Here is a 15,449-nt window from a genome sequence, read left to right on the forward strand (position 1 = left end):
GTGGCTTCCTTAGTACTCAAGCTTGTAAAATCCCAGAGAGTAGCAAAATACCCATGTCATTCACAATTTCTAGAAGTCACAGTCTAAGCAAATGAAAGGAATTCATGAACTTGCAATTTATCATAAGCAGAGGCACAAAATATTGATGAAAGCTGCAACTTTAACAATAGCTATGCCAGAGGAAGCTTGACAGTACTAGAATCCTTTCTATTTCAGGTACCCAACCATTCACAATGAACATAGGACAAGTAGGGGGTATGATTTTATTTGCTTTAGGCCAGTGGTCTATATATATACCAGTGGGGTATATAAAAATACAGCAAGTCTGTCGTAAGTTCAACAGAAAAGAGTGTGTAATTTGTGGTGGATAGATGGTTTTGTTTCATTTTCTGATCCATAGCAAGGAAATGCTGGACATTTGTTGTTCAGATTGCTTTAGGCTTTGAACTTGCAGACAAAGGAGTACTGTGCATCACAGTTTTCATCCTTCCATCTCTTGTATGCTGCAAGTAAATTAAAAGAGTCAAATGGAGGGAGAAGGTGTGGACTCATCTAGTTCTAAGACTCAAGACAGGAAATAAGGGGAACACTTCTATTTCTTGCTTAAGTAACCCTTCCTCTATCTGCAGCCCCAGGTCTGTCCCCAGAGCTGAGCAGAAGAAACAAACAGAAAACATATTGCCTCTTACCTGTGTTTGAAGTCAGCGACACACAAAAACCACGATTACTAGTGCTTGGAGCTCCAGTAGCCCATGATTTGTAGAGAAACAGAGATCCACTACTCCAGTGCCAACGGCGGTTCTACAGTGAAAGAGTAGAATTGAGCCACTGTCACTTAGAAAGTGGTAGAAACACCTGGACCATGTGCATAGTTAGAAATGTACCAAAATACAGGACAAAAATAAATACCATTGTCCCACTGAGAATCACAGTGCTTCTTTGCGTTTGTACCTTCCACTGTCCTTCAGAGAAGTAAGTACTCTGAATTTTATAAAGACCTATAAACATGTATCACAGAAAGCTGTCCCCAGAGACTCTTTCTTGAGGGCCAAACCTTGCCTCTTTCAGCATAACACTAGTGGGTCAGTAAAGCAACAGAGTCACCAAAACAGGCAGTAAATTATTTTCTTCTCTGTTACCTGAAAAGGATTCCCTTCTAACACATAAATCATCAAGATACACAATAAGTAATGAGTACATAACTAATGGGTCTCAGCAAATCCAATAAACTTGACCATGAATGGGTGGAGCTTTAAAGAAGTTGAGCCTCAACTATCCCTATTACTACCTTCAGTGAACCTCAGCATGCTCCCATACCCTAACATCCACAAACATATCACTTTTTTGTAAGTGTTGTAAAACTGGCTTTTCACTGGCTAGACTTAATTATTTCACTTCTCCTACACCTGATTATTAGGAGTTAAAGAGGCCACATACTCACATTTTTGGGGTCATGGAGTCCAATCCAGACATTGGAGGTTGTAGTACCACTCTCCTTAACCAGAGAAGCCACAAAGTTGCCCTCAGCTTGGCTGAGCACTGACACCAGGTGGCCTGAATTCATATTCTGGCAAAAGAGCTGTAGGCATTCAGAGAGAAAATAGGTCACTCAGTGGAGAAGGGTGTTTTCTGAAAAATATATCAGTCCTACTAAGGAGTGTTTGAGAAAAAGGATAGTGAAGAAATGTTCCTGATGATACTGTGACTCAGCATCAAGGTCTCTGCTTGGAAGATACAGAATGACAGTCACCATCAAGGGCAAAACTAAGGAAAGTAGGTGACCAACTCCTCCCCCTCCCCACATTTCTGTTTTCACTTACATCTGCCTCCCCCCAGGTCATACGATCTTCAATGAAGTAATAGCAGTAGGAACTATAGGCATTAGCACCTTCTGGGCAGCTAATCCTGGAAGAAGGAAGGTCTTTCTCATCCATGGGCAAGCCTTCTTCAGCCTTCTGGCCTAGGAAGAAAAAAGGAAGTAAGTGAGATGCTGTGAATGGGTGCTGAGAATGGGACAAAGCCTGGAAGATGGGACAGACATGGTTGAAGCTCCTCTGTAGGTATGCAAGGATGTGAGACAGGCAGCAGAGTGACTGCCTACTCTACATGCCTCCATCCTTGCTTTTCTATCCCAGTATCCCAGGCTTTCTTTCCTTGAGACAAGAACTCACTAGTAATTTCTGAGGCTAGTTCTCCATAGTTGTTCCCTTATTTTTCTGAAGCTCTCACCTTTCTTCCATATCATATAGCTTTTTTTCCTCACACAACATTCTCCTTTATATTATCTGCATGAAACCTCCAGGAATTAATAAAGACATCTAGATTTAACTACACCAACTAAGAAAGCATTAGTTTTCATGAACAAGGGATAATATAATATCCAAAATAAAATATTCTGATAGATGAGCATGCATAGGAATGGAGCAAAACCTTCAGGTATGTAGGGAATATGGGGCAACAAGCTTACCTTGACTGCATGACAGAAACATCAGGCAGGCAAACAGGGTAGGGTATGCATTGTTCCAAGCCATGTTGAACAGTAGACAGTCTTAGATTTAAATTCCAAATCAATAATTCTATTGAATAAGAAAGAGAAGGAAACTCTAGAAGTGGTGAACACAACAAGCTTGATCCTACACAAGCACTCTTGTCTCTTGATTTCATAGTTCAAGAAGGCTCTCTGGCATCCCCAATATACTCAACTCCTTGTCCTCAGATTTTAGGAATTTATAGCCCTAGGACTAGAAAGGCAGTTTGGGCCTCTACTGGCCTACCCATACTTCAAGAACATTTTAACAATATCCCTTTGTCCCTTTCCCCATATCTAGGTAGACTAGCTTGTATTAAGGACTCTTCCTTTTGGAAACACACTTACCTGACAGCCAGGAATAATAAATCTTGTCAGGCTATGTGCTGGTCGGTCTTTTATATGCAACAGGATAGGATAGAAGAGTCATGACAGTTAATCAAGGGGAGGGGCAAGGAGTCTCAGAAGACTTGTCTTTGGCACAGTTGGCATACAGAAATCCTGGCAGCAGGAGTCATGTATTTCTGGAACATCATGGGAATGATCACAGGTGATGAATTCTTCACACTTACAGCTGGAAAACATCTCAAGTTAAAAAAGAAAATATTATGTTCTATGAAATCATCCAGATTCCTAGTTCCCATGTCCCTGAGCAGAAACAGAACCCTTCTACAAACTCAAGTTGGCCAATGAGAGGAGGGAGGACATCAGGACCAATGCAAAGGAGTTGTGTGACTCTAGAGCAGGACAGTCTGTGGGTGGCACTTGGAGAAGGGAAGGCAGCTCTACAGAACATGGAGAGTACCTGCTAAGACAGGAAGTAAATTATTTTAAGAATTAGATACTTTCGGAGCCTTCCCTAGCATGCTGCATGAAAAAATAAATAAAATAAAAGGCTGAGCTCAATATTTTCTATGCTGGTGTTTTCCTCTTCTATCCTCATTTCTTTAGCACCACACTGTGCACTCTTCCCTCACTAAGCTTTCCAATTAACAGATTCTGGTTCCGGTTGTCTCGTCCACTTCCCTAGATGTCAGCTGCCGGCCTAGCAAGCCTACTCCTGTCTTGATCATTGTTGTCTTCCTTAATTACTCGGGAGAACTTTGAATGTGTAACAAACAAACAGTCCATTTCACTTCCCTTTTCTTCAATGAGCTTTAAGATCAGCAAGGATTTTGTTTCACCTTGTATGTTAGAACTTTAAAACTGATTCTTAGACTCTCCTTCCTTGCATCTGTTGGTGCATGCTTGAATTCTGCCAGTAGGAAAATTTTGTATTGATCCCACCCATTGTAACAGTTTATTTTCTTCTTAAATTAAAGAACACATGAGGAAGAATTATTATTCTTCTTATCCTAAACCGTACACTCAAGTATAACAATACAGCATAACATGGCTTAAGTTCTATTGGCTAAGATTTTAGAGCGGCTGAGGAGATGCCGTATCAATTATGACCTCTTTCTGCACTTGAAGAAGACTTGAGTTAAGTTGCTATTGTCCTTATCTGACATTTCACAACCCCCTGTAAATCCAACTTCAGAAGATCCAATGCCGCCTTCTTATCCCCACAGTAACCTGGATGGGGATTACCATAACATGAGGAACTATATTAAATGTCTGCAGCATTAAGAAGGTTGACAACCACTGCTCTATAGAGATTCTAGCCTGTGTTCATATATTCTTCCTCCAATAATGGTGCTTAGTTTCATCACACTTTTGTGATAAATTTCTAATCTCATTCTGGTGGTTGAGTGAACTCACTTCCTGAGTTACAAAGGTACATTGTGGTCCCCATTGCCTCTCTGACAGCATAGGTGGCATTCCTAACTGTATTCCTTGGCACAAAATCTTTTCCACCTTCTGAGACAATAATGGTTCCATTGATACTTTTGCTTATTTGAATGTATTTGCCCCCATGCTACTAACCATGGGAAACCCTCTGTTTCTAAGCAGATCAAATGACTGAGGTGGATTTATCCCAAAGATTTCCAAAATCTTCATTTTTATAAAGTCAGGGGTAATTGAATACTGATAACAATTTCATCTTCCAGAATTCCCATTTCTGAAGAATATAGGATCATTTTGAGGTTTTTAAAACCATCTCTTTTATAGGCTCTGGCCACACTCAAAGAGCACCCATTGTATGTGAGACTTCCTGGAGTCAGTCTGAACTCACAACATGTGAAAGAACTTTCAACCTGAGAAATTCTCTCTGTAAGTTTGCCACTTTGACTCATTTCCCCATTCTACCACCATTAGCACCTGTAATGGTTTCAGCCACTAAGTGCTTTTCTGAATGCCTTTGAGGGAAATTCAGGTTCAAGTTATAGTTGATAATCAATGCAACCAAACCATTGATCCTTGACTATATTTTAACCTTAACCCATGCTCCTACACTAAAGTCATATGGAGTATGCCCTCCTCTTCTAAGTTACAATGCCCTTAGGTGCCTTCTCATGCAACACAATTTCAATAAAAGTTTTGTTTGGAGGAATAAAGAGATGGCTCATCAGGTACCTGCCCTTGATCTTGCAGAGGATCCAAATTAAGCTTCCAGCACCAATAACAAGTGGCCCACAATTGCTTATAACTTTTATCTATGAGATCAGATGCCCTCTTTGCCACCTGAGAGGATATGCATATGCACACACACACACACAGACACACACACAGACACACACACACACACACACACACACACACACACAATTAAAAATTAAAAGTAAAATGGAAATTGAGAAGGGGGAGTGCCTTTGCTTAGTATACTTGCAGTTTGTATTACACTGCCTTGCAGTCCCTGGTAAGGAAACACTTCTTAAGACTTCATTGTCTGTTTAGCTCCTCATATAAAGTTCTTGATCTATTTCAATATTTAGGATTCTCAGAACAAGTGGAATTATAAGGTTAAGGAAATCAGGTTTTTAATCCCCTTTCTAAATGAGCAACTACAGTCACTCAAAGGACTTTAGGCTTAGACTGAGTCTTTTAATATGAACAAAGATTGTGATGCCAACACTTAAAGTTCTGGTAACATCACTTCAGGGACAAGCCAAAACTTTAGCAGGCCACAAAGAGTTTGAGTTGTTAGTAAGTGGTTAATATGGTATCTTATATTCTAAATTTACAGAGATTTCCAATAAAAATATTCTAAAATTAATTCAAAATATCTAAAATTTCTAAAAGTAGGAAATTTTAAAAGATGTCTTTCCTGAAGTATTTTTGAGGTCAGAATAATAAAATTATAAATGACCTAACCCTTAGCTTTAATCATGATCTTTTGTCTGCTTTCATGCTTATTGTCTTATAAAATAACATAAAACATGATTCCCTTCTTTAGCTACAGAGAGTTGATATGTCCAGATGTTCTAGAAGAATGATTGTCTAAGACTCTTTGGAGGAAAAGTCCATGGGATTCTAAGTGGTCCTTTAGGTAAGAAAGTAATATCTCCAGCTTCAATTGTGGTAGACACATTGTTAGTAGAGTTATAGGTACCAGACAGGGGAGACAGAGAATAGACGTTGTTGGTCATAATTATGCCATGGTGGGGTGAGTGGGTAAAGAATGTCAGAGGGACAGGAAAATACAGCATGAATGCCAGCTGTAGGTGAGAAACAAATAAGAAATATGCACTTTTCTGGAAGGAAGGTTCAATGGAGTCTCTATTGAAATTAATGGGCATGACTCAAGTCCCTTCAGCTAAGATTTATTTCTTCTAGTTTATTACATGATAAAGTTACTTACCTGTATGTCAGGAAACATGAAAAGCTGTAAGAATTTACCCAGTTTTCAAACTAGGTTATTCTTCCATAGTTCAATGGATATTGAAGGATAAACATGCTGTTATTGGAGTGAGCATAACCTTAATTCTTCACTTTTTTGTCCCCTCCCCCAAAATGACATTATTTGATGTCTCCACATGCAAGGGTTACATTACAGGGAACAAATTACCCCTATAAGTATTATCTTCTAGTTGGGAGAAGTCAGACCAATTATAACTGGCAATAAGGAACGTGGCCTTTTGTTTTACAGGAATATCTTTACTATACGGGGAATAGATCAAGTCTTTTCTTCTCTAGGAGTCTATACACCAACCTTTTCTCTTGTTTCAGAGGGAAATGTCAACATATATACCTTCAGAAGTTTGGAATGACCATCTAGACCAGTGATTTTCAACCTTCCTAAGTCTTCACCTCTTTAATATGGTTCCTTATGTTGTGGTGACACCCAATCACAGACATATAATAATTTTTGCTACTGTAATATTGGTACTGTTATGAATAGTAATGTAAATAATGTATTCCAATGTTCTTAGGTAGGCCCAGGAAAGGGTCATTTGACCCCAGAGGGGTCACAGCCTACAGGTTGAGAAATGGTGCTTTATAGAGAGATGTCATGTCTCCCTTCAAAATCTGTGAAAGACAGTTTAGACCAAATGTAGCTGAAACCCTGCTCAAAAAGAAGTAATGGATCATAAGAGGATGGGCTTTTCACCTCAGAGCATCCTTTCCTATCTCAATAAAACAAGCAAGGTATTTCATTTGAGATGACTTTTGAGTTTCATTTGCTTATAGATATTTTATTAGTCATTTGGAACAAACTCTGGGCTCTATCCAGAAGAATTTTTGCATAATTGCTTAATATTTGCTAGGCAAATATTCGACTTCAGCTTGAGATTTTTAGATAAGATGATTCTGAGAAGTCTAATTTTGTGGAGCAGGTTCTGGGAAACAGTGGGAGAACATTGGAAAATGGTTAAAACATGGGAAAAGAAGTGTACCCACAGCAATAATTACACAACTGAAATACTTCCATCATCCCCGTGAAGCATTTATGCATGTACCTAAGATGCAGGCAGATCCTGCAGACTACATCTTTAGCCAAGCTTTTTCTAAATGAAAATTTCCAGCTTCAAACAATGTGTATGTATCTCTCCTTTAAGCAATAAGCTGTTTATTTACTTTTCAAAGAACTGTCCTGTGATATTTTTGTGTTGGTGTGTCACCAAGTAATATAATTTGACAATGTTCACATTCCATTACCTTTCCTGCTATTCTCTATCACTTCTCTGGTTGTCTATTTTTATTGTTTCATCTAAATCATGACTCCTTCTTCTATGGCTGAGGAATTGTATGGAAGAAGAGGCAGAGAAAATGTAAAAGCCAGAATACCAGGATGTCTGTAGCTATCATATTCTGCATAGGTATAAATTCACCATTTTTATATATAGGGGTAAAAGATAGAGACCAATTAAAAAAATTCTTCCCACTGATCCTACTACTCTTTTCAGTTTTCTTCCCATTGGTCTTTATTATTCCCTGTAGAATGTTTGTATTCTTGGCTACTACAATCACCTTTTACACCCTTTCCTGAAATATCTTTTCTTGACCGGTCTGAGTCTCAGGGCTGTGGGAACTGAACACCTGGGTACATACCCGAAGCCATTAAATTCTATCACTGCTTGAAGAAAAGTTTGTTTTGATTAGGGTATCTTGCCTCTCACTAGAAGAGCATCTCGGCATGACAGAAACATCTCTGAACTATCTATTTGTGTAGGTGTTCTAGGTGAGGTTGTGCCTTGCTCTGTGTGACTCTCACTGTGCCGGGCTGCACTGTGATTCTCCTTGCAATGTCTTCTGGTGCTTCCTTCATTGACTAGACACTGATTTCCACACCAGGTGCTGTGTAGCATGTCTTCCCCGTGTGCCTTGGTGTGAGCTTAACCATGGGTGAGAGACTGTGAAAAGAGTCCCTGCAATATATTCAGCTCCTCTCTGGAATATACCTTTCCAAGATTTCACAAACAGTAAACATTTTATTGCTCTTAAGAATCATGACATCTTGTTGCTGTTTGAAAATAAGTCCAATGATCCAGATGCAGAAAGGGAGGATGAGACCAGGCTACAGAAACCCACAGAGACAGCTGACCTGAACAAGGAGGAGCTAATTAACCCCCAGACTGATAGCTGGGAATCCAACATTGGACCGACTCAGACGCCCCTGAACTTGGATCTCAGTTAGAAGGCCTGGGCAGTCTAAGGGACCTCTGACAGTGGAACCAGGATGTATCCCTGGTGCATTAAAGGACTTTGGGAACACATCCCCCATAAAGGGATACTGCCTTGACCTAGAGACAGGAGGGAGGGCCTAGAACCTACTCCAAATGACTTGACAGATTTCGTTGACCCCTCCTGGAGGGCATCACCCTGCCTGTGCAGTGGGGGGGTATCAGATGGGAGGGTGGTCAGGGGGCATGGGAGGGGAACTGGAGTTGATATGTCAAATAATAAAAATAAATAAATGAATGGGGAAAAGAAAGGATGGTGAAAATCTGGTCTGGAAAGTTGGCTCAGCCATTAAAGGCTAGGCTCACAACCAAAATTATAAGAATGCTGAAAATGTATTTAGGTCAATAGTCTCACCACACTTTCCCCTTGAAGGAGATTGCCTAGCTCTGTACCCCTGACCAGTTTGAAACTCACAATGCATCCCAGATTGTGAGGCAAGAGTACTCACAATGGTCCTCTTGCCTCAGCCTTGGACAGCTGAGGGCTTACGGCATTTAGTGTGAGCTAATAGCTCTGACTACTTTTTTAAAATACATCTGCCTTGCTGAATGCCTCCTTTTTCACTTTTCTTTCTAAAAAGAGACTGAATTCTCTCTTATAGGCCAGGTGGGGCATGAGTGGTATAGTTGCTGCTGGCCACTATCTTTATGTGTAAAAGGAAGCATTATATATGAAAAGTATGTAGATAAAGGAGAGCTCAGGCAACTCCCCACCCAGAGAAACAGCATATGAGCTCTGAAGAAACAGTGCTTTTCCATATAAAGTTGAATATTCTTTCAAGGTCCGTGAAGAATTGTGGTGGGATTTTAATGGGGATTGCATTGAATCTGTAGATTGCTTTTGGTAAGATTGCCATTTCTACTATATTTTTCCTACCTATCTAAGAGCATGGGAGATCTTTCCATTTTCTGGTATCTTCTTTAATTTCTTTCTTTAAAGCCACAAAGTTCTTATTATATAGGTCTTTCACTTGTTTGGTAAGTGTTACCCCAAGATACTTTATCTTGCTTGTGACTATTGTTAATGGGTGATGTTTCTCTGATTTCTTTCTCAGCCTCTTTGTTGTCTGAATAAAGTAGGGCTACAGATTTTTTTTGAGTTTATCTTGTATCCTGCTAGTTTGCTGAAGGTGTTTATCAGCTGTAGGAGTTCCCTGGTAGAGTTTATTGGGTCGCTTATGTAAACTATCATATCATCTGCAAATACAGACAGTTTGACTTCTTCCTCTCCAATTTGGATCCCCGTGATCTCCTTTTGTTGTCTTATAGCTTTAGCTAGAACTTCAAGTACAATACTGAAGCGATATTGAGAGAGAGGCCTTGTCTTGTTCCTGATTTTAGAGGAATCACCTTAAGCTTCTCTCCATTCAGTTTGATGTTGGCTGTCGGTTTGCTGCATATTGCTCTTATTATGTTTATGTATGTTTCTGTTATACCTGATATCTCCAAGACCTTTATCATGAAAGGGTGTTGAATTTTGTCGAAAGCTTTTTCAGCATCTAGGGAGATGATCATATATATGGTTTTTCTTTTTCAGTTTGTTTATATGGTAGATCATGTTGTTAAACCATCCCTGCAATCCAGGGATGAAGCCTACATGGTCAAGGTGCATGATTTCTCTAATGTATTCTTGGATTCGGTTTGCCAATATTTTATTGAGTATTTTTGCATTGATGTTCATCAGGGATATTGGTCTGTACTTTTCTTTCTTAGTTGTGTCTTTGAGGTGCTTGGGTACCAAGGTTATTGTGTCCTCGTGGAAAGAGTTTGGCAATGAACCTTTCTGTTTCTATTGTGTGGAACAGTTTGAGGAGTATTGGTATCAGTTCTTCCTTGAATTTCTGGTAGAATACTGCACTGAAGCCATATGGCCCTGGGCTTTTTTTGGTTGGAAGGAATTCGATGATTGCTTCTATTTCATTATGGGTTATATGTCTATTTTAGTTGTTTGTCTGCTCTTGATTTAATTTTGGTAAGTGATAGTTATCCAGAAATTTGTCCATTTTCTTTGAATTTTCAAATTTTGTGGAATACAGATTTTCAAAATATGACCTGAAAGTTGTCTGCATTTCCTCTGTGTCCGTTGTTATGTTCCCCTTTTCGTTTCTGATTTTGTTAATTTGCCTGTTCTCTCTCTGCTTTTTCATTAGTTTGGATAAAGGTTTGTCTATCTTGTTGATTTTCTCAAAAAACCAACTCTTTGTTGCATTGATTTTTTTTGTATTGTTTTCCTGGTTTCTATTTTGTTGATTTCAGCCTTCAAATTGATTATTTCCTGGCGTCTACTCCTCCGGGGTGAGTTTGCTTCTTTTTGTTCTAAGGCCTTCAGTTGTGCTGTTAATTCTCTAATGTGACTATCCTCTGTTTTCTTCATATGGACACTTAGTGCAATGAACTTCTCTTATAACACTACTTTCAAGGTGTCCCATAAGTTCAGGTGTGTTGTGTCCTCATTCTCCTTGAATTTTAGAAAGACCCATGTCTATCACCATGCACAAAACATAGAGACAGCTGACCTGAACAAGGAGGAGCTAACGGACCCCCAGACTGATAGCTGGGAAGCCAGCATGGGATTGACTCAGGCCCCCCTGAATGTGGGTCTCAGCCAGAAGGACTGAGCAGTCTAAGGGACCTCAGACAGTGGAACCAGGATATATTCCTGGTGCACAAAAGGACCTTGCGGACATGTCACCCATGGAGGGATACTCCCTTAACCTAGAGACAGGAGAGAAGCCCTAGTCCCTACTTTGACAGAATTACATGACCCCCATCTGGATGGCATTGTCCTACATGTGGAATTAGGGTGGGGGGATGGGAGGGGAGGGTGGTCAGGGTGCATGTTAGGGGGGTAAGAGGGAGGGAGGGGGAACTAGGATGGACATGTAAAATAAAATAATAATAATAATAATTTTAAAAAGTAAAGAAGAAAGAAAGAGTGCAAAGACAACCTTACGGCTAGAGGTATCAGGTAGTTGATCCCTAAATTTTCTTTTAGATACTTTAGGCCCCTGTGTGTAGTGACTCTCTCATGTATAAGTGTGAGCATGTGGCATTTGAAGTTCTATGTCCAGAACATTTCAATTAATACAATATCCTGATGTGCTAACAGGTGGCAAAATTTTCTTGCACCTCACAGCTGAATAGTATTCTACCATGAACATAACATTTAAGGAAAATCAAGGCTAGGAGAGATGCTGTCACAGAAGATTCAAGTTCTGTTCCCAGCATCCTGATCCACTCACTGGCTCATTCGCCTGTAATTCTAGCTCCTGAGTCTCCATCACCCTCCTCTTGCCTCCACAGAAGCATGACTCATGTGTGTATCACCCCAGGACACATATTTAAAATAAAATGAATCTTTTTAAAGGGAAGCCTGTACATTTATATCTTTTCAATTATGAGCACAGCTGAAATAAATACATAGGCTATAGAAATTTCATTTCATATTGATGCTGTCTCCTTTGGGTGTTTATTCATCAGGGGATTGCTGTATCACATGACAGTTCTATTCCTAGCTGTTTGAAGAAGCCTTATGTTTTATACAGTGGCTGTAAAATTACCTTCCTATTAAACATGTACAAATGTTCCCTTTTCTCTGCATTTTCCCCCAAATTTATCTTTCATCTGCTGCTAATAGTCATGGTAACAAGTGCAAGAGGAGGCCACATGATGACTTTAATTTGCAAATGCCTGACAATTAGGAGATGTTAAGCCTGTCTTTGAAACACACCTGTGGTCATTTACAATTCCTTTTGAGTGGTGTTTATTCAGTTGCTTGTAATTAGGTTAATTCTTCTTACATGATTAAACTGTTTGAGCTCCCTGTATGTTTTGTGTGTGAGCCATTGGGCTCATATATAATCTCTGAGTAATTTCTCTTGTTCTGTAGACCTACTTTCCATCCCGATAATCGTTTCATTGCTTGACAGACACCTTTTGTCAGCTGTTTTCATTCTTTAAATATTTTTATTTATGAAATTATAATATAATTACATTTCCTCTCTCCCTTTCTTCTCTCCAAACCCTTCAGGATAACCCTACCCATTCTCTTTCATGTTCTTGGCCTCTTTTTCACTAATTGTTATTGCTTGTATATATACATATATATTCAACACACACACACACACACACACACACATATATATACATATATTCATATAATCTATTTTAGATTAATTTTATTTTATTTACTTTAAGTATTATTATTTTTCATTTATTTTGTGTACATACGTGTGTACATGAGGAAGGTACGTGTGTGCTATATTGCGGCATGCACGTGGAGGTCAGAGTTCTCTGCTTATACCACTTAGGTCTTGAATTAAACTCTCATCCTCAGGATTGACATTAGGCACTTTTACCCACTGAGCAATCTCTCTGAACTTTGAGATACTTTTATGTGTTCGTGTGGTTATCAAGTGAGTATGAATACATGATACGTATACATACTTTTTGTTCAATTAATTCTTGATAAACTTGATTCTGTCATTTAGTGGTAAGTATTCTTTATCTTCACAATTTTCAACTGTGTGTTAGAAGTAGGCTAACCACTGGGATAGACAGGAAATCTACACCTTTGGGGATTGATTTGAATCACAGCTTTGTGGGAGTTCAGATGTGTGGACACCGTTGAATCAGAGTGGTCCCTGTCATCAAGATGGATAACCTAGAAGCAGGCCCACAGGAGATTATCAGATCCTGAGGCCTTTTTAATGGGACTGACTCAGTGTTAGGTAGAAAACAGGAAAAGGATATTGACAAAGAAGAGACTGGCCAGACACTCAATATTCCTAAAGTTTGTATCAGTGAGTTCTAGTCTGGGGTGATGTCCACAGGCGTGGCTTAGAATCTAAGGCTGCAGATGGGGTAGGTGCGCACAGCAACTGAGGCTGTGAAGCATGCCGGAGAGTGAATTAAATGGATGAGATCTAGTTGACAATAAGCACCTTTCAATATCCTGAAGAGATCCTTGATGGTCATGAATGTCAGCTGAGAGTCACAGTATGTAGAGGCTGCCTGGCACAAGGGCAGACAGAGTTTATATGATATAGGAAGTGTTCCTGAAGGTTAGAGTTAGGGTTAGGACACCAACTATAGGAGTTTAACTGGGTTACCCTACTGTTATTGCCATGAGTAGATACAGACAGGTAATTTTATCCTTCTTCTACCCAATAGTGAGTGTGTGAAAGGGCGGTATTGATGGGAGATGTCATTCTGTAAATATATTTCTCATACTGGTCAATGAATAAAGCACTGTTGGCCAATAGAAAAGCAAGATAGGTGGAGCTAAGAGACAAGGAGGAAAGAGGAAGTAGTAAGGAGAAGTCAACATGGAGAGACTGGGGAGACCTGACGCCGGCCCCACTTCCTGGTAAGATGAGACCATGTGGGAATACTTAGATTAATAGAAATGGGTTAATAATTAAGACAGAGATAGCTGCTAAGAAACAAGTAACTGGCCAACAGAAGTATATCTAATACAGAATCTCAATGTGTTAATTGGGGCTGGCGCCATGGTGGATCTGGCGGCAAGGGGAAAAACCTTACTCGTTACATGGTATCTTAATCTATCTACAAGTAGAAGCCACACTCACCACAGCAAACCAGGAGGGATGCACTGAACAGTAGTGAACATGCAGTTTCCTTCTGCAAGCACTCTCTGCCCCTCCACAGAGTCTTACCACGAAAGTAAAACACAAAAGTACAAATGAAGGTTTCTTTAAATTATTAATCTGCAAGTTTTCAAATCATGAAATGTATTTTCTCTTCACACATCTACTCTGCAGGGGCAAGAACCCAATGGAGGTGGATTAGTTCTGATTTAGCTTCTATCTTTCACGGGCTTCTCTTTGTCAATAATCACAAGAACTGTAGAACTAGGCTAATGAGGTACTTGCTATACAATGTGTAATAATATGTTTCAGAATAGCCTCTGAATATCACAATATCTTCTCTACAAACAATAAAAGTAGGAGGTAAAGAGAGAGCTCAGCAGATATGAGCACTGCCTGATCCTGCAGAGGACACAAGGTCGGCTTCCAACACCCATATGGTGGTTCACAACCATGTGTAGCTCAAGTTCTAAAGAATCTGAAATCATTCTCTGACCTCCTCAAGCATCAGGCATGTAGATGGTACACACACATACATTCGTGGAATACATACAAATAAATCAATAAATAATCTTTAAATAATAATATAAATCTTATCTTAATTTACAATGCTTTCAGAACTCTTTGTGAAGATTGTTTGAAGACCAAAGAACACACCAGTTGGTTTTCTTAAGAAAAAGTGAAAACAGGAAACAGGCAAAGCAATTAAGCTGAAGACTAGGAACCTCCATAGAACTCAGCCCTTACCTTTGGCATTGAGGACAACTCTTACCCTAATGTCACCCAACATCTGAGTGCTAGGTCATCCTAATGTTATACATGGACTGGAGTCAAATAACTGTGCTTGGGAGACATCAGCTTCTGGAGATGAAATGGGGAAAAGATACAATCTAACCATTGTGGGTCATGGAGCCCAATCCAGATGTCTTGGTAGTTATTCCCTCTGCCATTCACCGGGGATGACACAACGAAAGCCTCAGCTCCACTAAGAATAGATGCAAGATGTCCAGAGGGTCTCCTCTGGCAGGCCAGCTATTCGAGGGACAGAATGAGAGAGACTGAGACCTCACTGATCAGTGGTGAGGTAGATTTGGGAAGATTACAGAAAAGAAAGAACAGTCATTCTGATCCCCATGGAATCATGAAAATCTGCGGCCTCTTTCACTGCCAGCTCATACTTTATGCTGTTAACTTCAACCCCATACTTTAAAACTCATATTTGCTTGGTACCAGAATTTAGGTGTCATA

General features: G+C 39.7%; 1 protein-coding gene across 1 annotated transcript; it reads right to left on the reverse strand.

Moving 5' to 3' along the window:
• Positions 1-435: 435 nt before the first annotated feature.
• On the reverse strand, positions 436-2,531 carry Reg1a (regenerating family member 1 alpha). Its single transcript, XM_051203085.1, has 5 exons — positions 2,468-2,531; positions 1,821-1,960; positions 1,442-1,579; positions 690-801; positions 436-503 (listed from the first exon to the last, which is right to left on the reverse strand). The coding sequence occupies exons 1-5, from the start codon at positions 2,529-2,531 to the stop codon at positions 436-438; spliced, it is 522 nt and encodes a 173-aa protein (XP_051059042.1).
• Positions 2,532-15,449: the final 12,918 nt, after the last annotated feature.

The sequence above is a fragment of the Phodopus roborovskii genome, unplaced genomic scaffold, assembly GCF_943737965.1.
Source record: "Phodopus roborovskii unplaced genomic scaffold, PHOROB, whole genome shotgun sequence".
In the NCBI taxonomy this organism is placed as follows: domain Eukaryota; kingdom Metazoa; phylum Chordata; class Mammalia; order Rodentia; family Cricetidae; genus Phodopus; species Phodopus roborovskii.

Bases quoted from the DNA above. Each gene is read 5' to 3' on its own strand.
- Reg1a (XM_051203085.1), bottom strand. From the start codon at position 2,531: ATGGCTTGGAACAATGCATACCCTACCCTGTTTGCCTGCCTGATGTTT. The intron at 1,961-2,467 runs GTAAGCTTGTTG...TTTTCTTCCTAG, and splicing joins GTTTCTGTCATGCAGTCAAG to GCCAGAAGGCTGAAGAAGGC. The intron at 802-1,441 runs GTGAGTATGTGG...CTTTCACTGTAG, and splicing joins GACTCCATGACCCCAAAAAT to AACCGCCGTTGGCACTGGAG.